At 36.4% G+C, this 22,328-nt stretch overlaps 2 protein-coding genes across 4 annotated transcripts in view; one reads left to right on the top strand and one right to left on the bottom strand.

The window, feature by feature from the left end:
• The window catches only part of LOC149836950 (dynamin-related protein 5A-like), a 56,578-nt gene extending 43,803 nt beyond the window's left edge, over positions 1-12,775 (bottom strand). The window contains exons 1-8 of one of the 3 annotated variants that reach the window (XM_090005690.1): positions 12,488-12,619; positions 12,238-12,427; positions 10,692-10,755; positions 10,418-10,522; positions 9,658-9,759; positions 6,455-6,505; positions 6,279-6,340; positions 4,816-4,906 (exon numbers count right to left, since the gene is read on the bottom strand). In XM_090005690.1, coding sequence (XP_089861816.1) covers positions 4,816-4,906; positions 6,279-6,340; positions 6,455-6,505; positions 9,658-9,759; positions 10,418-10,522; positions 10,692-10,755; positions 12,238-12,366 — 604 coding nt within the window. In that variant the 5' untranslated portion in view covers positions 12,367-12,427; positions 12,488-12,619. Of the gene's footprint in view, positions 1-4,815; positions 4,907-6,278; positions 6,341-6,454; positions 6,506-9,657; positions 9,760-10,417; positions 10,523-10,691; positions 10,756-12,237 lie in introns of all 3 variants that reach the window. The other 2 variants (XM_090005689.1, XM_090005691.1) reach the window with 2 other exon arrangements.
• A 2,632-nt stretch (positions 12,776-15,407) lies between these two features.
• Positions 15,408-22,328, top strand: part of LOC149836951 (poly(ADP-ribose) glycohydrolase 1-like) — a 32,798-nt gene continuing 25,877 nt past the window's right edge. Inside the window, exon 1 of the mRNA XM_090005693.1 lies at positions 15,408-15,522. Within this exon, the coding sequence (XP_089861819.1) occupies positions 15,430-15,522 (93 nt within the window). The 5' untranslated portion in view covers positions 15,408-15,429. The remainder of the gene's footprint in view (positions 15,523-22,328) is intronic.

A 22,328-nucleotide genomic window follows, 5' to 3' on the forward strand; every position in this document is an offset into this window, starting at 1 on the left:
AAAATGTAGATAGGATAACTTGGTAATGTTGGGATGACCAAGTCTCTTGTGCCAAACATTTATGTCTTTATGTTGGGCCACATTACAAAAGGTGTTTTTAGGAATTTGAAGAAAGTCCACATAGTACAAGTCTCCTTTCCTAGAGCCTTCCACAATCAATCTCCCGGACCGGTGATCCTGTATTAAACATTTATTAGATGAGAATTGAATGTTACACCCAAGGTCCGTGAGTTGAGAAACGGAAAGCAAGTTTAAATTTAATTTTGGTATAAGTCTAATTTTTGGAATAAAGAAGTTTTGGGTTTTAAAATTTCCAATTCCCTTAATTTCTAGAGAAGTACCATCCGCGGTCGAAACAAAAGAAGGTGACACATTTTTAGAATACTCGGAAAGAGATGAAATGTTTGGGGTCATATGAAAGGATGCACCCGAATCTAAGAGCCAAGAAGTTTTACCTGGAGGAGAAGAGGTGGATACGGCGGCACCGGAAATAGCTCCCTTTAGAAGAGGTTGAAGAGCCTCCACAATTTGATTGAGAGATAGAGCTTCTTTTGAAGATTCCTCTTTGGATGGTTGAGATGTAGTTGCCATTGCTAGAAGTTTCTTCCATTTTGGGCAAACCGGTTTGATATGACCCGGTTCTTTGCAAAAGTGACACGAGATTTTGCTATAATCTCTTCTTCCTCCTTGATTTTGATTCTTAAAATGAGGAGGTCTATATGTTCTTAAATTGTTACCGGGTCTAGAAACGGCATTAACACCATCACATTCTTCTTGATTTGTGGACATTGCAAGCACACTAGGATTTTGCTTGCTAATGCCCATACGGGTTTCCTCTCCACTTAATTTAGTTAAGACATCTTCAAGAGAAGGAGAGGTAAAAGAGGATAGGAGACAAGATCTTATTTGCTCAAACTCGGGCCTTAGCCCATTCAAAAAATTGAAGAATCGGTCTTCTTCTAATTGCTTATGACGAAGCTCTATGGCTTCTCCACTACACTTGGGTTCAAGCATGGCAAGCTCATCCCAAATTGAAGAGAGTTCCGCAAAATACTCTCTTATAGACATATCACCTTGAACAAGAGTTAACGCTCTCTTTTGAAGATAATACTTATGGGACAAGTCCCTAGAAGTATACATCTTCTCAAGATACTCCCACGCTTGAGAAGCCTTTTTAAACTTTATAATGTTGGCATTAATCCTTGTCTCAACGGAAGAGAAAATCCAAGACAAGATCTTAAAATTCTTCATTTCCCATTGCTCATGTTTCCTACTATATTCCTCAAGAGCATTAGTTCTTTCATCTCCCTCAAGGATTTTGATTTCTCCTTCTTTAACCAAAGTAATTTTAGGCTCGGTTCCGGAATCGAGCCTTTAATGTAACCCCAAAGCCCTTTCCCTTTGATGTGAGCTTCCATATTTTCGGCCCACACATGATAATTTGAGCCATTTAGCTTGAAACCAAGAGAAAAATGGGAGTCTTTCTCACCCATTAGAGAGGAAAGAAGAAGGAAAAGAATACATACCACAATAAGATTTTAAATCTTTCTTGTTGTAGTAATCTTCTAAAATATTGAATGAAGAAGAGCCTCCACTCCAATCACCAAAAAGTTGAAGGCACATTTTTCGAGGCACTTGATATCGAGAAGAATCACACCAATTTCTTTCTCCAAACAACCTTGCTTTGATACCATGTGAAAATCTCTACAAAAAGAGATTGTGTGTAACACCACAATACAAGAAATACAAAAAGTGCACAAAGGCACAAAGGAGAACACTCACAAGTGCACGAAGGCACGGATACACATGCACAACAGCATGAAACAAAATGAACTTCAATTCATAAGTTCCCAAGAGGGGCTTTACAATATTGCATATGCACTCACAAAAAAGAATATGTTTACAAGGGCCACTAAGGCCTATTTATAATGCAAAAAGAAGCCACAGGTGCAGCTCAATATGACTGTTGGAGCTGCACCCAACCGTCACATTTGTGACTGTTGGGGCAGCTCCAACAGCTATATGGAGCTGTCCCTTTCACAACAGTCAAAAAAAAAAAAAAGTGTAAAAAGCAAAAGTAAATAAAAAAAAGAAAAAGTAAAAATGTTAGCTCATTAGGGTGGCTGACACCTATTGAGTAAAAGGACTGAAATACCCCTGATGGGTATTTCAGTTTACAGTTAAAAGAGACATAATATTTTAACAGAGTGCACACACACACAAGAAATTATGGTGGTTCTGAATCACACTAAACGCACACTGGTACATGCTCTTGTTTGTGCGGATCTAGTCAATAAATGGTAAATCCAACAGTACAGATGTGTTTAACATGGATTATTTATTACATTAGGAAGTTTTGTCATGTCTAATATGCCATAAGATTCAATTTTTGAAAGTAAAAAAATTAATGGCTCAAGATTTGTGAATATAAGGTTAGTTTAAAAATGGTCAAAACCTTCATTCTATAATCAACTTTAACACATGAAAATAGTAAATAGAACATGCTGAACATGATCCAAAGGTTAATTTTTGCTGTGTAGATTAGATCAATTTAAATCAAGCATTAACCATCATAAGTTAAGGTGGTTCAGTACATATGTGTGTGTTATATTGAGTTGCTTGTTCATTCCATTTAAAAGGCCCTTTCACTATCTGATGCATGGAGCCCTACATGTGATGCGTTGCAAGATTGGAATGTGTAATTGGATGGTGTTGCACAAGACCTTGATCCATCTCTGTCAAATGCCAAGAGTTTAAGATCTAAGATCCAAGAGTCTCCCTTTTAGATTCATGCTCTTCGACATACCATACAAATTTATAAAGGCTTTCAGATTTTTGCATGCTAACCTAGAATTTCAACAATTCTTGGCATGTTGAAAAGGTAAGGTACTGCAGCCGTAGCATAACAAAGAGATCTTGAGATTGACTCCCATGGGGACCATCACTCTGCTTGGATATCACCACCAAAAAGGAAAAAACCAGGGCTAATACTTTACCTACTTCATGTAATGATCATTAACCAAATTTAACCTAGAAAAACTCAGTCTTCTTGCATGTTGGTCAAGCAACAGCATTTTTCCACCTTCCATCAGCAATATTTTTCTTTCTAACCTACAAAGGCAACATATATTCCAACCTACGCTAATACAAGCAGAGAAATATTGCATTTTTTCTATGCCTAAGCAGTGTTAATAAGAAAATTGAAAAAGAACTCATCCTAGCCTTCACCAGTCTATGCATATGAGCTTCTTCACCTAGACCACATTTAATCCAACCTAACCAAATTCAAGAAGAGAAATGTAGAATTTTCCTCATTCCTAAGAGTTAAGCCATTTTTTCACAAGAAAATTGGAAAAGAACTTGTCCCAAGACTTCACCGGGCAAAGCATATGACCTTGTTGAGTTACAAATTATATAATGCAAGATTGTGTCCTTGGCATTAACCTTGTAGCTATAATTGTTTTTGAGCCATCTTGATCTTGATCTAGAATGCAAAAGAATGAATATTAAATTAATCATAAGAATGTCATATTTTTCTGAGCCGAGTGCATTGTCACATATATCACCTGATACATGAAAATATTCATGATATTATTGATGACAAAATGGAAAATAACTAAAAATAGAAATCACAATATCTTCAAAATATTTGTGATTTAAAAATAACATAATTGTGGCACTATTATTGCAGCATGTTCAAACTTCTTACTTCTTTTCTTTTCTTTTTAGGTTGATTTGTATTCTTTATATGATTATATTTTAAAACTGTTCAACATCTCCCTTACATTTTAGCAAACAATGTTATGAAAGCTTATAATTTTCTTATTTATTGTATTCTTTTTTATTTTTGTTTAAGTGTAAAGGTTTTCCTTGGAAATTATTGAAAAACTTATGATATCCACAGCATTGGCCTTGCAAACAAGTATTATCTTCAATTATTTCACCAAATAGGTGCACATAAAACATGCTAGCAATGCTAATAATCAAAAGGTCTGCCTGTCTAAAGACAATGGTTGCACCTTTCAAGTTCAATTTTGTTGTCCTTATTGTTTCTAAGTTTTTTTTTCCTAGGCCAAGGGAACCCCCCCCCCCCAAATCACTGACTAATCATTGGATGTCCTCCGGTTGGTAAAAAACCTTGAGGTCCCCCTTGCCCACTGGGGAGTACACCCAGCTTCAACCTTGCGGCAATGGAATTCCAACTTGTGACGTCCCGTCAACTTGGTGACATTCACAAGTCGCCCCTATCAGATGTGTGGAGCCCTTGTGGGCTAATGCTTTCAAATGTTGTAGTTTGACAAAGGCATGGATTTGGGACGTCACGGTACTGCATTATATGAAAATTACTCCAATCTTAAGCATTTAAAGGATGAAATTCATGCATAAAATCAAGAAAATTTTGTGGCTCAGTGAAAGGCACTCAGGTATTGGATGCCCTTGATTCACAAGGGTGTAAGCTAGTTATTAGGGCATCATGGGCATACTACCCCTCTCTTTTCCATCAAGCCCTTACTATTGCACCCATTATCTTTTACATTTTTTTGTCATCCTCTAGAGCAATAAATCGCAATTGATTTTAGACATTCATAGCAATTTTATGCCACTTGCACTGTTTTCCAAAGCTTCATGGCTCTAATTCATACTTAATGGACAACATTTGATTTAGGCATTCTTTTTCTTTTTTTTTAAGGAAAGGCATTTGTAACTTATTCATCTAATCGAACATTATGTGAAATGGAAGAATTACAATATGATAGCTAAAAACATATTCTATACATTAATGAATGTTGTAAATGTTAAAATGCAGGAACTTACCTTTTGGATCAACTTCTCGTGATATCTTTATGGCATCAGAGGTGGCAAGATCTTGGTTTGCTGGAGAAATTGCCAATATTATACAATTTGGCTGAAACAAAGATTAAAATTGAACTATTATGCATCAATATTCAGGAGAGAAAGCAGAAATCCAATCGTGTAACTGTACCAAGTTTGCAGAAATTAATAATGAGTACCCTTAAAAAAATAGAAAAAAGTAGTAGTAGTAGCAGTAATATATAATGCAGTCTTTGCAGATATTAAAAATATATCCATCAAGAAGACGAACTGAATGTGAAGAAAAAAGCACTTTTTCCTGTTGCCTAGAGTCAAAGATTAATAATGCATCCTTCCCATACAGGAAACAACTAATAAGCTTTACCCAACATGATTTTGATAATAAAAGAGGGTCAGCCCAGCTTATGCATGTTAATTGTAGACTTGGTTAAAAGCTATGTCACATGGGTGCGGGTGCGACACAGGTGCTGCGCAATTTCAAAATTTTATATATATATATATATATATATATATATATATAAAAGACTCGATCAAAGTTGTGCCCATTAGGGGACAGGTGATGAGTTGTGAAGACTGATTCAGGGTTTTTTTCCTTAAATTCTGTATCCCAGAAAATTTAAAAAAAAAAAATCAAAAAATGGACCAAAATGACCCTGGGTGCGTTGACCACACCCAGGGTCGGGTTGACCGAGTCCGAGCCACACTCGTGTCGGTGCGTGTCGACGCGGGTGCGGCGACCTTGGAGCCGAGTCCGTGTGACATAGGTTAAAAGCTACATAAAAAACAAAGCAAACTCATCAAGAAAGCATTATGATGAGTTTCACTAATCACTTGACTGTGACATCTTAGACAGCCACCACAAGATATTACTTATTCTAGAATTTTTGACACACCACTCACCTTGAGATTTTTCTTTTTTTTTTCAGAGAAGACCAGGGGAAATATTATTAAAGATGAACAGAGCATATAAAAGAGAACAAAGCAGTGAATAACATGTCAGGGCCACCTATGTCGCATGCATATGGATCATAGTCACTGATATCACTGATAATTTGAAAATGTCGCAATATTATTGATATTTCAAGGTCAGCCAATATTTTCCCAAGATTTTAAAATCATTTTTTTATATATTTTAAGTATTCTGTTTTGTATCTTTTACATTTTTAAAACTTCTCTAATTGTTTGTTTATACTTTTGCAAGAAAAATACTATAAAACCTATTATGTCTTATTTTTTTATTATTCTTTATATTTTTTAATTTTCAAATTCCAATATTTTAGCGAGAAAAAAAATCCTTGTTGAATAATTGCCAAGAACAAACTGGTGTGACCATGATACAGACACAGATATATATATATATATATATATATATATATATATATATATATATATATAGAGAGAGAGAGAGAGAGAGGGAGAGGGAGAGAAGCATGACAAGGAATCACCTTCTCAATATACGAACGAACCATATTTTCAATGTCTGCCACAATGCTATCAGGTTGGCCCTCTTAAAAAACAGGAGTTAATGGTCAGTTTTGTAGGCAAGGAGAAAGAAGCATATAATAAAAAATAAAAGTTTGAATACCATATGAACCATATAATGAGGAAACAAAAAACTTACCAACAGCAACCTTTGTAAGCCCAGGAAGATCGATCAATGTCAAGTTAACAACTGCCAATCCAATAATAGAATGAAAAATAGAAGATAAAAGCATGAAAACTGAAGGAAGTTTAACACAAAATATAGCCCAAACACAAGACAGAAATAGCCTGCATTCCATCAAAGCCACATAAGTGCATGTTTGATTGCACAAGCAGCAGTGTCCGCCATCCACATATAGCATCGGGCCAACGCACCCACACAGACGCACAGGACACCAAGTCCCACGCAACCCTTTGGGATGCTTTTTGAAGTCTGGGAGAGTTCCGCCATCCCCCCTGGAACAAGGGAGAACAGAACACCCATGGACATCTTTGAGAAAAAAAAGTGCCGCCAGACGGACATGGACAGGACATGGCGTCCTTGTCCAGGGCTGTCCATGAATCAAACACCCCCTAAGGTATCATAACCTAGAAAATCATTAATGGGAAAAGATTAGCAGTACAGTGAATCTTTTTCAGTACTGTGATGATAATAAAATTTAAAAACACAGGAATAAGTCGTTGCTTCCAAATCTAACAAGTAACAGAGATTGTTGAAAATTTACAGCAATAGCTCCTTTATCACATATAACAAAATAATAACAGATCATTAACTTAGGAAGTTGCATGCTTATTATATCTTGACCAGTTAGTAACAAACTAACAGAAGCACAACTTCAATTTAAGCAGAGATCAATTTAAAATTGAAAACATTAGTTGCTGCATAACAAAGAATACACAAAAGATGTTTATTGAGAAGAGACATTGACATCCGTATAGGTTTGACTAGCCTAAGTATGTCTTTTGACTTTTTTAAATGTACACAATGAGGATGTAGGAGAGCATTATGGTCATTCTTTGTAATTCACTAACCTAATTCTTAAAAGAGAGGAATTCACCAAAAGCCCCACACACTTCCCTTTGATTCTTATTCTTCTTCTACCTATCCTTTTCGTGGCACATTCCTCCTTTAATCCTTGGATACAAGTGCTCTTGGATGCTGGACCAAGGTTGTCAAACTAGGAAGCGAAAGTGGGAAACTATACGGGAAGCGAGAAACGATGCATTTTAAAATGTATAGGAAGCGGGAGACGAGAAATAATAAAATATAAGAATTGAATAGGAATTGAAATGAAATGAAACACAAATAAAAACTAAAATAAAAGTGACTATTCTTAAATTTCATGATTTATTAGTATAACAATTAAATTTCTAATATAATCTAAAAATGATGACTACCAATTTAGAGAAAGCACATGGAAGTGAGTGAGAAGCGTACGAGGAAACACATAAAAAACATGAAAAGTAGAGAGAGAGAACATATAAGAAGAATAGATGAAGCACGTGAAAACCATAGGAGAAGCGTGGGAGAATCGAGATTCTCATCAAGTTTCGGAAGCGAGGAGTATCGTGCTTCTGAAGCGAGTTTTCGGGAAGCGGGCTTCCCACCTATCTAAGAAGCTTCCGGCAACTCTATGCTGGACCGATGCAATAATAACTGTTTTGAAGAAATTTGTACATAGCAGACATACTTTTACGTCTATTGTTGAGACATGGCAAATTACATTTAGAATGACTTTCGTAAAATATTTCACCTCTTATCTGCTTTTCTTGCATTTCTTTTTTTATTACTGGTGTTCTCCTATATGAACCATAGCTGTTGAGTGTTGACTAGGCAAAAGGAAGATGTGGACCCAAACAACAGCTAACCCATTTGACAAAATTTCAAACTAAGAATGGTATGGCCAAAATTCTTTTTTCACATTTATTGAATGGTCCGTGTTGATCACTAGCATTAGTCCACATGGTCAACCCTATTCTAACAAGATAAATAAGATTAACCTCCTTCATGTCCGACCAAAAGTCCTTCTACAGGACAAGAAGGAGATCAATTTCCACCTATTTACAACATGTAGAGCCCTTGCTGGGACATTCTTTAAACTTTCGGCAAGCCTGTGAGTAGCTTAGGCATGATCTCACTTGTATTTCTTGACAGTTGAACCATGGACATGCAGCTACAGTACATGAGCTGACTGCAGGCATATGTCCAGCCCCCCTGTTCACTTCACATGTGCACTAACCAGCACAGAACCACCAAGATCATGGAAAGGAAGAATGTTGAAGAAAAGGAAACTCCAAACAAATACCTAGTTAATCACAATTAAACAAGAAATTCAATTTGAAGTACTCCAGAGAAAGTACTTAACTAGAATGTTTTCTTACCAATACATAGGGCTCCTAAATGAGCCGAAGAAGCCCATCTTGTCCTGTTCAAGTTGGCCCATTTGGCTGAACCCAGCTCAAGCTCAGGCTCGAGCTTGTAGCAAGCAAAGCCAACCACAAGCTCCAGCCCGAGCTCATGACAAGCCAATCTCGATCTGGTGCTTTAATATATTTATTTATTTATTTATTTATTATACAAGATTTTAACACCCAACCACCTCTTTCTAAGCCACATACCTCAATCTGTCAACCAACTGTGCTACACTATCATATGTAACATAAAGGACGTAAAAGACTACACGAACCTAGAAACCATCACAAATATCTCATGGCTTCGATATCCAAGCCTGTTCTATGAACCCAAATGAGATGCTAATGAGCCGAGACAAAGCCAAATCAGAACTTATCATCTTGTTTCCAGCCCAAATCATAGAACATGTCAACTTAGTGCACATTAAAGTGTCAAAAGTGTGTGATAACGACACCTAGAAATTTCAAAAATAAGCATCTTAGTTTGAGTACATGTAAACAAACAGACTAGATGTCCTTTCTTCTTTTCTCAAACTGGTTTTCTATTTATTTCACCAATTTAAAAAATTACCTCACACTTCAAACTGTGTGCATAGCTAAAAACCTCTGGAGCTTTAGAATATTTTGGGAAAAAAGAGTATCCCAAAACAAATATAACCAGTTCTATGGGTTGTAGTAAACATAAAAGGTAAATTCTGACCCTACCCAAAATTGAAGGTTTAAACTATGGGAATGTGCAACTCTTTGCCCATGTCCTCAGAAAATATCCCCTAAAATACTTGTATAGATGTGGTGCAAATGTCAACCAGTACAGTAAGGATCTGACCCCTTTAACATTACAGTCCATATTTGCCGAAGTTGTCAACATCACAAATAATATTAGTGGAAATCCACCAAGAAGATTGAAAGAAAACAGACTTTGTCTCTCACCATTAGGAGAATAAATGCTAAGATGAATAGGGACAGGAGAGATCTGTTTACTGCGTCCTGTTTCTCGATCAGTTTCATCTGAAATCTCCTTCCTTACAGCAGCTGGAATAAAGAAAAATAAATAAATGAAATGAAAAACATACAAAGAAACAACAAACTGAAATATTTAAACCAAGCTGATAAACTAAAAAAATCAAACATTGAAAAATCTAATCAAGTCAATGCTTATGCATAGTATCCTCATGAGAATAAAATAGGATACAATGGCAAACATATAGACATCAATAAAAATAAAAATATGACACCTCTCCATGTCATCCCTTCTCACAAAGGGAAATCAACTCAGCAGTGATAGCAATGCAACATTATATAGAGAGTCCTCATACATGATCTGGGATTTTCACATGCTTTCATGCAATATATTTTTTGAGGGACGAAAGAGAAATTTTAAGGTAAGCTTAGATGCAATATCATGTATACTTCCATGTTATATGTATGTACATATAGACATATACATATACATACATATATGTGCGTGTATGAGGAAGATAGGTTAGCATGTTATGGAAGTAACTATGTCTCAAGTTGCATATATCATGTGAAAGAGGTATGTTCTATCCTCTTCTCTTAAACAATTGTGACAGAGTGGACATTTTGAAGAATCAAAGAGACCGCAAAATTGCAGTCCAAATCAAAAGCTATAAGAATGGTTATCATAAAATTTTAGCTGCTTCATCCACTATAAGAACACAGAAAATACCAAAATCTGTGAACTTCTTCCTTGGAAGGTGAAGAAACTCTGCGTATTCCCTTCCGTCTTCAATCTTATGAAGTTGTAACACAAGGGGTCGCCTAGTGACAATCCCTGCAAAAATATCATTTAATAGTGTTCATCAGTCATGGGAGCAAAATGTGAGCAAGCCATAAGTAATATACGTTATGAGAATACTGATCTAGGGTGAAATTCTTGATCAGTTATTTAAAAATAGCACAAATTCACATGTATGAAAGCATCGATATATTTGATTAATCACCTGATCCACGTGGTAAGAAGTCCTTTCCAACAATGCTCTCCAACACTGACGACTTACCAGAACTCTGTAAAACATTTTAATTTGAATGTAAGGAGATGCAAACAGCAAAAAAGGCACTAACAATGAAAATGCATTGAAAACAATTCTTTCCATAAACAGTAGAAGTCATCTTTAAGCAGGAAAAGAATAAATTGCACTTCCAACTAAAATCAATTAAGGATTGTAAATAGAAAAGGCAAAACAAGTAGAAGTAATGCAAAATAGAAGAACATTAGTTTCACAACTTAGATGCATATGAACAAGTAAACAACAATAGCTAATAAGGCAATTTTACTGGCAGCTTTAATGTCATTAGGTTCCATTACAGTTACCAACGAGCCAACTTCATTGACACATTGTCTTTAATGCTTCCTAAAATTGTCAAATATAAATGACCTTATGGCACTTGGTCTCATAAGCCTCTGTAAATCCTGGAAATCCTTATTAAGTAGCAAGAAAGATATCAAGGGATGCTCAACTGTTCCAACATTAGATAAAGCTACATAAAGGGATGTTCCCTCAAGGGAAAAGTTTCGCTACTCTATGCCTGAGAAGGAGAGACAAAGCGTTGATGAGAACTGAACAGCAGCATTGGCTTGGCTTGTTTGTATGGCTATAAAAACATATGCAAGCATGAAACTTCATGACCAACTAAAGTAACACCTTCTACTCTAATAGAAAGCCACCTTTCGGTTCAATTACGGATTTTCAAAGAGGCCGATGGAGACAACAGTCAATTTCTTTATTACTAAATAAAGAATGAAAAAAAAAACAGTTCAGTAAATGTACAAAGAAACAGTGAAGATCAAGGGAAATGATATGTCTCAAGCATCACTGCAGTTCAGCAGCATCTCAATAAGGAACTGAAATGAATTGTGCGAATTAACGAAAATTGGCCACACACCAATTGAGAGAACATGATATCACAAAATGCCAAAGGTGAATTGAAATTTCATGACAAGAAAACTATCGATTGCAAGATAATGAATCAACATAAATACATGACGTAAAAACTCGAAGCAAAAAAATGAAAACAAGTACACAAGATCTTAATAATGTAGGTCATGGTTGCCCTGGAATCCAAGCAAATTAGACGGAATGGAGAACAATAGGCAATTAAAAACACAACTTTGAGAATTAAGTTGTTTTTCCAAAAGAAATTTGCAAAGAAAGGCAATCAGATAGAAAAAAATCAGCCGCAAGATCACATAGCAGATACAAAACCATAAGAATTCGTCATTCACGTAATGAATAAAAGAAATTACAAAAAAAAATCTTTCTCGTTAGCTCGACCAGAAGAGATCCGGGAACCAGGACTCATCATAGATCTCACAAAGAAACAAGAAAAAATGTGAAACCGATCGGAATATCGATAAGAGATTGCGCATCAAACAACGTAGAAAAAAGATCACGCGATTCATCGGCAAAAGATCCACGAGAAATCATCGACTACGAAGAAAATCGAAGGGAGAACCAAGAGGCAAGGAAAAGGAGGAAAAGATCAGACCTGGCCTCCGACGACGGCGATGGCGGGCAACGAGTCCCAGAGGGTTGGTAAGGCGCTTTCCTCCCCGTGGTCGCCTAGGGCCGTGCAAGCCCTCTGTAGCTTGTTCACTAGGGAGATCAAACTCTCCATCTCGCCCTTTCTCTCTCTGTTTCTCTCCCTCCCTCTCTCTGAGAGAAGATCAAAGATCAGATCTCTCTCTCTCTCTCTCTCTCTCTCTCTCTCTCTCTCTCTCTCTCTCTCTCTCTCTCTCTCTCTCTCTCTCTCTCTCTCGCCCCTTCTCTCTCTGTTTCTCTCCCTCCCTCTCTCTGAGAGAAGATAAAAGATCAGATCTCTTTCTCTCGCAGATTCAGGTTAGTTGAACAAATGACGTTTAGATTCCGATGGGGAAAGAGTATTTATAGCAACGCAAATCCGACGGAGAGAGATCGGATTCGGAACGGACAGGCGGAAGACAGAGAACGAGACCTCTCCACCAGAATTTGCGGGAGCCTCCTTTTCTCTCTCCTCCTCTTTTCTCCCTTTCTCTCTCTCACTACACGTAAAGATGAGAGAGAGAACAGGTGAAAACACGATTCAAACACTCGGCCAATGACTAAAGTACCCCTATAATGCAGGCCTCGCTACCGACACACAAACGCGACTCGGGTCGGCTTCGACTGTTCGGGTTTGGTTTGAACGTGGGAAATCCGACCAACGATTACCGTTCAATTTGGATTTGGTAAATCGTTATTAACTAAACAGGTGGGTGCCCAAGGGGGGTTGGCGTAGTGGGGTGGGGGCTTTGGCAGCTAGACGGGCTGTTAAGGTTCGATTCTAATGAGAGTCGCCCTTTTGCGCAAGCTAATGTGTAGCATGGGCCCTGAGGGCAGGGATCCTAGCCTCGGAGTTTTAGGCTGCCGGCATGATGACCTTAGGTATGGCAAGTTGAGTCAGTGCAACCAGATCTTTGCGCCGAGTGCGGTTTCTTCAGGTTATAAATTAAAAAAAAAACTAAACAGGTGAGTTCAGTTTTATTATTGTTGTGCACCCAACTTCAATCCCAATCCGTATCAAGTCCAAGAGGATCATATATGGGTCTGAAATCAATCAGATGCTATGGTAATACGGCTAGAACATTTTATGTGTGATTTAGACCTAATGGGAATCACATCTAGGTCTGGATCCAACTGGGCTATCATTCAAGTTCAAACTTCAAATCTACCTCATAAAAGATGACGTCTGCAAGGAAGGTTCAAGTGAAATGTGATTGCACACATTTAGTGTGCTGCTGCACCTGATCACCCTTCATCTTTGGAGAACACAGTCTGTCGACGATGAGGCTCAAGCAATGATGGAGGGTAATCAGGAGCACACTAAAATGTGCAATTACATTGCATCTTATACAGCCATTACTGCCTTAATACATGTTTTTGTGAGCCGTCCATCTTAAACGATTCTGATGGCATTCATTCATATTATTCTACAATCGCTGTACTAGTGAAAAGGTTACTATCACGTTAAGATGTCAACAACTTGGTGACACAGTTGACATTAACCCCGCCTGCTATCTAAGCTACATTGATAGAACCTGCACAAGTTGCAAGATGCTGACCCAGTCCGGACGTATCTAAACTTGAACTATAGAGAAGAGTTTTGTTTATCTAAAAAGTAAAATCCCAATTTAGGGCAAGACTTTTTTCGGGATAAGTTGGGATATTGCACTGTAGGGCAAAATGAACCTGATTATTTAGAAAAGGTAGGATAATCTGGAGATTACATTTGGGGAAGCTTTTAAGGTCATGTTTGCAATGTCATGTGATTCATGAGTTTTCTTAAGATCTTGTGACTGTAAAATAACGATAGTAAAACATGAGAAAAAAACTAAAGTTGTGATCATAATTGCCAACTGTTATTATTCCAGCTTCGAATCTTATGAAAGTTTGGTCACAAGATTGACCCTATAACCACCAATCACAGCTTCTACTTTCCTAGCTATCCTCAGTTGCTGCCAATGCCAACATGCCTTAAATGCCTTTAGTATGAGTTTTATGGTAATTAGAAACCTTAAATCACTGCGTGTGGTTGAAGGGGAAAGCAAGTCTGGGTTACTGTTGATCTCAGCGATCAGGGCTTCTTCTTTTGCAGATGACACACCCAAGATTACCATCCTGGGGGCTGATATGAGCAATTGTTAGAACCTCTGTGATGGACTGTCATAGCAAGCTTCCCAGGAGGATTGGTAGACTCGCAACTACCTTACAAGTTGATATTCGAGGCTCTAGTTGTGCAATGGGTTGTTATTCTCCTCATTGAAGGACGGATTGTTCTTAATCTAAGTAGCCAACGAAGAACAATACAAAGTTTTTACCCGAAGAGAGGCTTGGAGAATCGCTGGAAAGACTCTAGTTACGAACAAGTGAAGGCCTGGAGCACCAATAAAACTGGAAATCGACACAAAGCTCCCCATCTGGATTTCGTTGCCGGAATTATCACCAAAACTCTGATCGGAAGATGCGTTTAGGAGAATCGCAGAAGCGGTCGGCGAACACTAGATTGGGGTCGACAACTATGCTCGATCCAAGGAGAGGCGCGAGTCCGCATTGAGGTCCCGCTCGCCTTTCGTCCTCCTTCAATGGTGGAAATAGAGATTTAAAAAGGCTCCTCGAAATTATATGTGAAAGTAGCATTCACTATTGTTCTTCTTGCGGGTCCATATTGCACCATCAACTCTAATGTGTGACCAAGAAACCCTCGCTGACAGTGAAGGAAATGGTGGCCAATGGAGGATGGATATGAGTCAAGATCTCCCGAAAAAGCCGCAGAAGGGGTTCGATTTCTGGAACCAATAGAACAAAGAACCCCTTTGAAGCCTTGCAGGCGGTGGAAGGAGTCTCTGTGAGTCAGGACTCCTCTCCTAACCCTCGTCGAGGAGGGATGGGGTTGAGAGTCAAGAACCCACCAGAAGGGTCGATGGAGATCAAACAGCCACCTGCTCGACGGAACTTGCTACTCGGACCACTGCACATTAGAGAGAAGGTGCCAACCATGGATCTTGGTCAACAGGAGGGTAGAAACGCCTGAAAACGGCATCATCATCTGGGCAGGAGATGAACGTGTCGATTACGCTAGACACGATGAGGACGAGTCCGAAGGAAGCATCACCGGAGAACCCTTGGACAAAGGCGGGATAACGTGTCTCCTCAGACAAGCATCATGAGATGGGGCAGAGCATGCGGACACCTAGTGATGCAAATCCCGAAAATGGAGGATTACACTAATAGTGACCACTTCAACGATATGATAGAGGTATGTTGTCTATCTCGGATTGCAAGTCTTAATGCTCCCATGATGAGATTTCGTGCAGGTCATTTAGGTCGATGTCCAGTGAACGATTATTGGATTCAGAGATTTCCAAATATTGAGGGCTCCCTAATTACAAGAACAATGTCTGACCACAATGGTATTATTATCAGTAAAACATCATTTTCAGCCGACCTCACCTTTTAATTTTTTTTAAATTTTTGGTCTCAAATGGAGGATTATGAATCCATTATCAAATCCAACTGGCAAAAGGAAGTTTGGGGGTTCTGCAATGTTTGTTCTCACCTCCCGTCTGGAGAAAACAAAAAGGAACTTCGGCAGTTGGGCAAGGAGAATGGTTGGCTGTCTCCCAAACAAAAAACAGACAAATTCAATAATCTTTGGCTGATTGTCGAAAACGTATCGAGGAAGGGGACCCGAATGGAGTAGATTAGGAGTTATATATAAAAGATGAGCTCCAAAGTCTATAAGAGATGGATGACTATCTGCATAAAAAAGTCAAATGGAAGATTATCGAAATTGTAATTTTTAAGAATTTTTTATAATTATTTGATAAATAAAGATGAATTTTATGTCTCAAATTTAGTTTGAAATTTAAGTTCATTTAGAGTTGAACTTTTATTTGAATTTGAATCTTAATTTGATTTTAATTTTATTTTGGGATTTAATTTTAATTTAGAGTTAAATTTCAATTTGAGATTTGAGTTTCAATTTGAATTTAAATTACAATATAAATTTAATTTAGAATTTGAATTTTGACTTAATTTGAATTAGAATTCGAAACTTCATGAAATATGGTAACTTAGACCATAGGGTGGGCCACCTGGGCCACCTCCCATGTGGGCCCTCCTACCTTCTCAACTCAATATATTGTGATTAAAGTCAAACTAGTTAGTAATTTTTTAATTATATTATGAGTCTTAATTTGCTAATGTATCTATTAGTTTTTATAACATGTAGGAAGGAATCCAAATTAACTTGCGATTTTTAAATATACATGAAATATAAATTAAATTTAATCTAGCTAAGACCTTGAGAAGGGTGCCTTATAGGATTAGGAAACCCCATTGAAGGATTAAAAAAGAGGTTGCCCTCCGGCCTCTCATGCACCTCCATAATTTCTCTTTTATTTGTTTTTAAATCCCCTATTTTCTCTCTCTCTCTTTTCCTACCTCTCTCTCTTTCCCTCTTCCTTCTTCCTCTTGCATACCCTCCTTTGAGAATGAGGGTTTGTCTGGTGTGGTTGTTCCATTGAAGGTAGTGCATACATAGGAGAAGGAATGTGGTTGGTATTCATGCTTACATTAGTCTTTTTTGGTTAATTTTTTATTTTTTCGATTTTGAGGTAGATACATGTAACCTTGCGTGTATTTTTGCAGCTTGCTACGTGAACATCTTGTGGATGATCCCCATATGTGTATCAATATACATATCAACCTAGATTCACCTAGGAACTGATATGTTTTGAGCATGGTGGGTTTTGATAAACCAAAATCTTTTTTCTGAAAATCATTTTAAGAAAAATGTGCTCTATTAAATAAAAACATTGGATCTTGTGTTTAATTCATGTTATGAATTAAATTTATGTATTTTAGCATACTTAGATGTATATATGTATGAGTATGATATGTTTTTTATGAATCCAAAATCGCTGGATGCATGTTCCTGATGTTTTTGGTGAAAAACATGAAGTGTTCGATGTGTTTCTTGAAAACTACATGTTATTCTATATTTTTATTCTAATAAGACTTAAAAATAAAGCTTATTTTATAACACGGTGAACCCATAAATCTTGAAAATTTATGGAGATATTTCACACATATGGAAGCAATCCCAGAAAAAAATGAACTCAAATGAGTTATAAATTGGGAGATACGACATCTGCAAGTTGACAGAGAATTTCTATCTCGACAGAAAATTTATATATGCTGCATGTTTTTTAAAATTCTATAGCTCCCAAAATATTCAGAATTTATGATTGAAATTTTTGTGTATTAGTTTGTATATTGAAGAACATGTGATAAAAAAACTTGTGTGCTAGTTCATTACTGTTTGGGAATTAAAAATCATGAAAGTTCATTCCAGAACTTACAATTTTTGGAGAATAGTCTATTAAATAGCATGTAGTGCATGATTTTTAATTCTCTACTTGAAAGAAATTTAGTCCTAATTTTTTTAAAGCTTGTGTCAGACATACCAAGCTAACTATAGTAAAAAAATTAGAATTTATTTCGTTATGTGTAATTCATGACTGCTATTTCTTTAAAAAAATTGAACCAAACAAGATTGTTCTGAGAACAAAAAATAATCTGTATTCTTAGAATTGTTATTTTCTGATCCGAAATGAGTTTAGGTCAGGTTTTTTCCTGTATGCTTGTAACATGTTGGAGAATCTACATTAAAAACTATAGAGCCTAAATCATTCTATGTGATTTATGACAGAATTTACACTAACAAGTAAATTTTGTCCTAACAGTTCTAAAGTTGGAACTTGTGTTTGAATGCATGTCATGGTACCTGATGAGCATGATTTGGTTCCAAAGCTAAACTAGATAAACACATAACTTGTCAATGTACCGTATGTAAGTCTATTGAGACTGTGTGATTATACTATCACTTGTAAATATATTGAGAATGTTCTGTTATAACGCTATGATGGGTTGCATGATATGTTAATGTGCAATTTAATGTGATGATATGCAACATAATGTGGAAGACACAAAATGATTTTCTTTTTTGGTTCATATCGCCGACCCCAATTGTTTTGGGATGAAGGCGTAGTTGTTGTTGTTGTTGTTGTTGTTGTTGTTGTTGTTGTTGTTGTTGTATATGCAACATAATATGTTATTATATGTATCATGATGTTGTATGTTGTTATGATGTGTTATAAAACATAAAATGCATGCATGAATATGTGAACGCTCATAAGTGAGCAAGTGGTTTAAAAGAACTGAATGGTGTCATGAGTGTATGAATATATTATGTGGCACATTCAAACTTTATTTTAAACTTGAAAATTATCTATCATATATTTTATATGGACTTTCTCATCCTTGCAAATATTGACCATTTTTTCAAAAAATAAAGTCGCTCATACATTGCATTCATTCAATTCTTTTACAAAATAAAGTCACTCATACATTACAAAATTTGCACTCTAATGGCCTATATATACACGTAAATTTGCATGATAAAACATAATTTCACACCACTATAAGTCGATAGCATGCGAAAGTCCATAAATTTTGCATACTTTTTATTAATTTTGTATCGAAAGCTACGTTTTTGCAACCACCAATGCAAAACTCTTGATGAACTTTGCAAGTAACGATTTTTTGCAAGCAATGTCGTGATATTTGTACTATTTGTGTAAAATTTGTGATTTTTGCAAAAATATCGTGTGAATTGCATTTTTAGTGAGATTTAGTGAGACAGTAGCGCATTGCGACATAACACACAAAAATCGGGAGACATTCACACGTGTTAAGGGTAAAAATGTTCTAAAAAAGTTGAGAACCTACGAAATTATACTTAAGATGGATTTCAAAATTTGTCAGGCATTTGGGAAAATGTGTCAAATTTGTCGTACAGTATAGCCATTTTCCAAAAAATTAATTATCTCCAATAGAGAGAATAAATTTGGCTAGCCTTAATATATTTAGATTGTCTCCCATTTTCCTAAGGATCAATGATATTGCTTCTATGACAATACTACATAGATTTAAGAGAACCAAATATAAATAAAATGGAGTTCAAAATTTATTTTACACATTCTTGTTATGAGCTCTCTGATTTCAACAGTAACCACAAAATATAAGTGCATCAACTTTAATCTTGGTTCCCATCAACATATAAAAAAATTAAATAACAAATTGTGAGAAATGGATATCATCACATTTTTCTCTAAAAGCATGATACACAATTATTGCACTTTATAACTATCAAGCTCGGAATTAAAGAAAATTATTTATTTATTCTAAGCAAATAAAGTGCAAACGTACTTATTTATCAAATAAAATAAAATGAAAATAAGATCAAATAAAAAAATATCAATAGTCCTTGTCAATGGCATCAAACCTGAACAACACATGTTTAGGTATGACTTCTTGAAAACAAAATCCAATCATGCTTTCCAATGGTTACAGAACTAGCTCAGAAGCAAACATCAAATCCTTTATTAACCAACACGAGAACTGACATGATGTTGCATCTCATGGAGGGGACATAAAATACATCAGACAAAGTAATATCAACATCAACAGTGGGGAGTACATGTGAACCAACACCTAATGCATCACAATGTATGTTATTCCCCATGTAGATATGATACTCTTCAGGCTTACATTCTAGCAAGAGGTTGTGCTATCACTTATGAGAGTTATGATTGAACATATTATTATTATTGTTATTACATTTTTTTGAACTTATGTTCAAAACAACGGAACTGCCCTTGTTTGCATTGAATTGCTTGTGACTTTTTATATATATTTACACGTAGAAACCACCCCTGGATTAGAGACCTAGTCGCGCTAGCTTTACCTGTCATACTTACGACTGTTGTCTTAACAACATAAAACTTTGTGGGCTTACCCCTTGCCCCCATTGAATTGACGTTGACTGGATTCACCCTGTTCATGGGGTAACTCAAACCTTAGGTTTAGTATCATGTTTTATGTGATACCCTTCAACAACCAGTTTTATAGGTAACTCGAGTAGGGAAACCAGTTCTGAGCTCAACCTTAGGGCAATGGCCACCATTCTCCTAGACGATGCTATGCTATTAAGTATGGTAGAAACTCGCATTCTATTGGGAATGATATTGCCAACAACAACAAAATTCTTAGCCATTGCCAACATCTTATTCACATGTTCTATCACACTATCTCCCTCATTCATTTTAAATGAATTATATTGTCCAATGATAAGTTGTATGTAGGATTCAGACATGGTGCCATACTTTTCTTTAATTGCGGCCATAATTTCTTTTGCAGTTATTTATAATTCTTAAAGACTCTAATGAGATCATCTTGCATGAAGGTCAACATGGCATTCCTAGCTAACATGTCATCCTCAATAAATTTGTTATAGCTCTTCTTTTCTTCCTTAATTGACTTGTCAATCTTAACAAAAGGATTGAACTCAAGGACATACGTTATCTTTTCATCTATAAGGATATATCCATCTTACGTCTCCACATATTAAAGTTTGTCCCATCTAGTTTGATGGTTTTTGCTAGTTCAATAACAACCTTAGCTCAAACCATTTTCAAAATAATGCTTAATATAAAAACTCTTGGAGCGCACCTAGAGAGATGAGCAATATAGTGCTCCTACTAATGTCATTGGTCTTACTCTGATACCAATGTTGGTGCAATAGGGTGAGAGTTGATGAGGGAGATGGTTGCTAGTGTCGTTAGACTGGTGATTGATAGGGATCATATTGCTTCTATGATATAGAGGGGTTTTTCAATTAGATAAGTTTTCTCCCCTTGATCTTAATCTCACTTTTAACTGCTCTCCTCACTTCCTATATCTAAAAGAAAACCTTCTGGAGAAACAGAACCACCTCTCCATTTCTCTCGTATTCGGCTCTATTCGGCTCTATCCAAGTAAAAGATAAGACCACTTTGGAAAAATGTTTTACAAGATTAAACAAAGATTTTAGCTAAACTGAGTTTTACCAAAAGTTTTTAACTCAAGTAAAAGCCATAATTAGTGGGACATGGGTCCCACAGACATGAGGCCTCATGGCCACTAATGCATGAGTGTGTCATGGCCCCACACTCACGTCAATAGTACCCCCACCTTGAGCTGACCTTTGAGGTGTCTTCATCAGATGGTGGATAGGAACCACTCCATTAATCAACACTCGGTTGTTCAGAGCACCTTGAGTCGAAGCACTCTTTAGGTTGCACTTCAATATATATTTATTATGACCTTCGAAAGCTTGCTTCAACTTGATCATTGCTTGTTTGCAAGCATTTCTTTCGTCAATGCAATCATTTGTCTCATCTCTTCAAACTTTTGATCCATTGCATTGAATTTTTAATCCACTTTCGTGTTTAATTTATGCATGTTAGGCTCTACGCAACCCACACATGCTTCCATGGCTTCTCTCCACTCGTTCTTGAAGTTGTGAGACATCACAAATGGGTGATCAAAATGTAGCCCTAATACCACTTTGATTCACCCTAGATCTCGATGACAAAATATCTACGCTATTCTAATTTTTCGTATGAAAATCAAAGCTAACTAGAAAATAGCCAAAAATAAAAAAGCAAATTAATGCAAAAAGTTAAAAAAAAAACAAGAGTATGCATCACCTCCTTAATAATTCCTATAATGAGTATTTATATGGAACAAAGAAACCGTAATTCTAAATTGGACATGACATAGATCCATTACATAAAACGACCAAAGTCTAAATAAAAACCCAAATAAGAATCTAAACTAAAAATTGGATTTAAGTGGATCCTTTGGACCCCGATTGCATGCTCCGCTCTTGCATCATTTGGGAACTTTTGAATCGAATTTTGACACTTTATTTATCAGATGTGAATCATTAAACAAGATCCCAAAGCCATTTAGATTGGATTTAGATTTATACATTTAGGGCCATTTTTAGGTTCAGATCAATGTTTTAGATTGGATCTATATTTCATATATAAATTAATCCATTTGCATGTTTTTTTACATGTGAAAACTTTAATTTTCATATTCTTATGTTGAATCCAATATCACCATGTACTCTTTAGATGTGGATTTATTCTTACATCATTGGATCTTATTCGA

This window comes from Nuphar pumila, chromosome 5 (assembly GCF_984573655.1).
Source record: "Nuphar pumila chromosome 5, dmNupPumi1.hap1.1, whole genome shotgun sequence".
In the NCBI taxonomy this organism is placed as follows: Eukaryota; Viridiplantae; Streptophyta; class Magnoliopsida; order Nymphaeales; family Nymphaeaceae; genus Nuphar; species Nuphar pumila.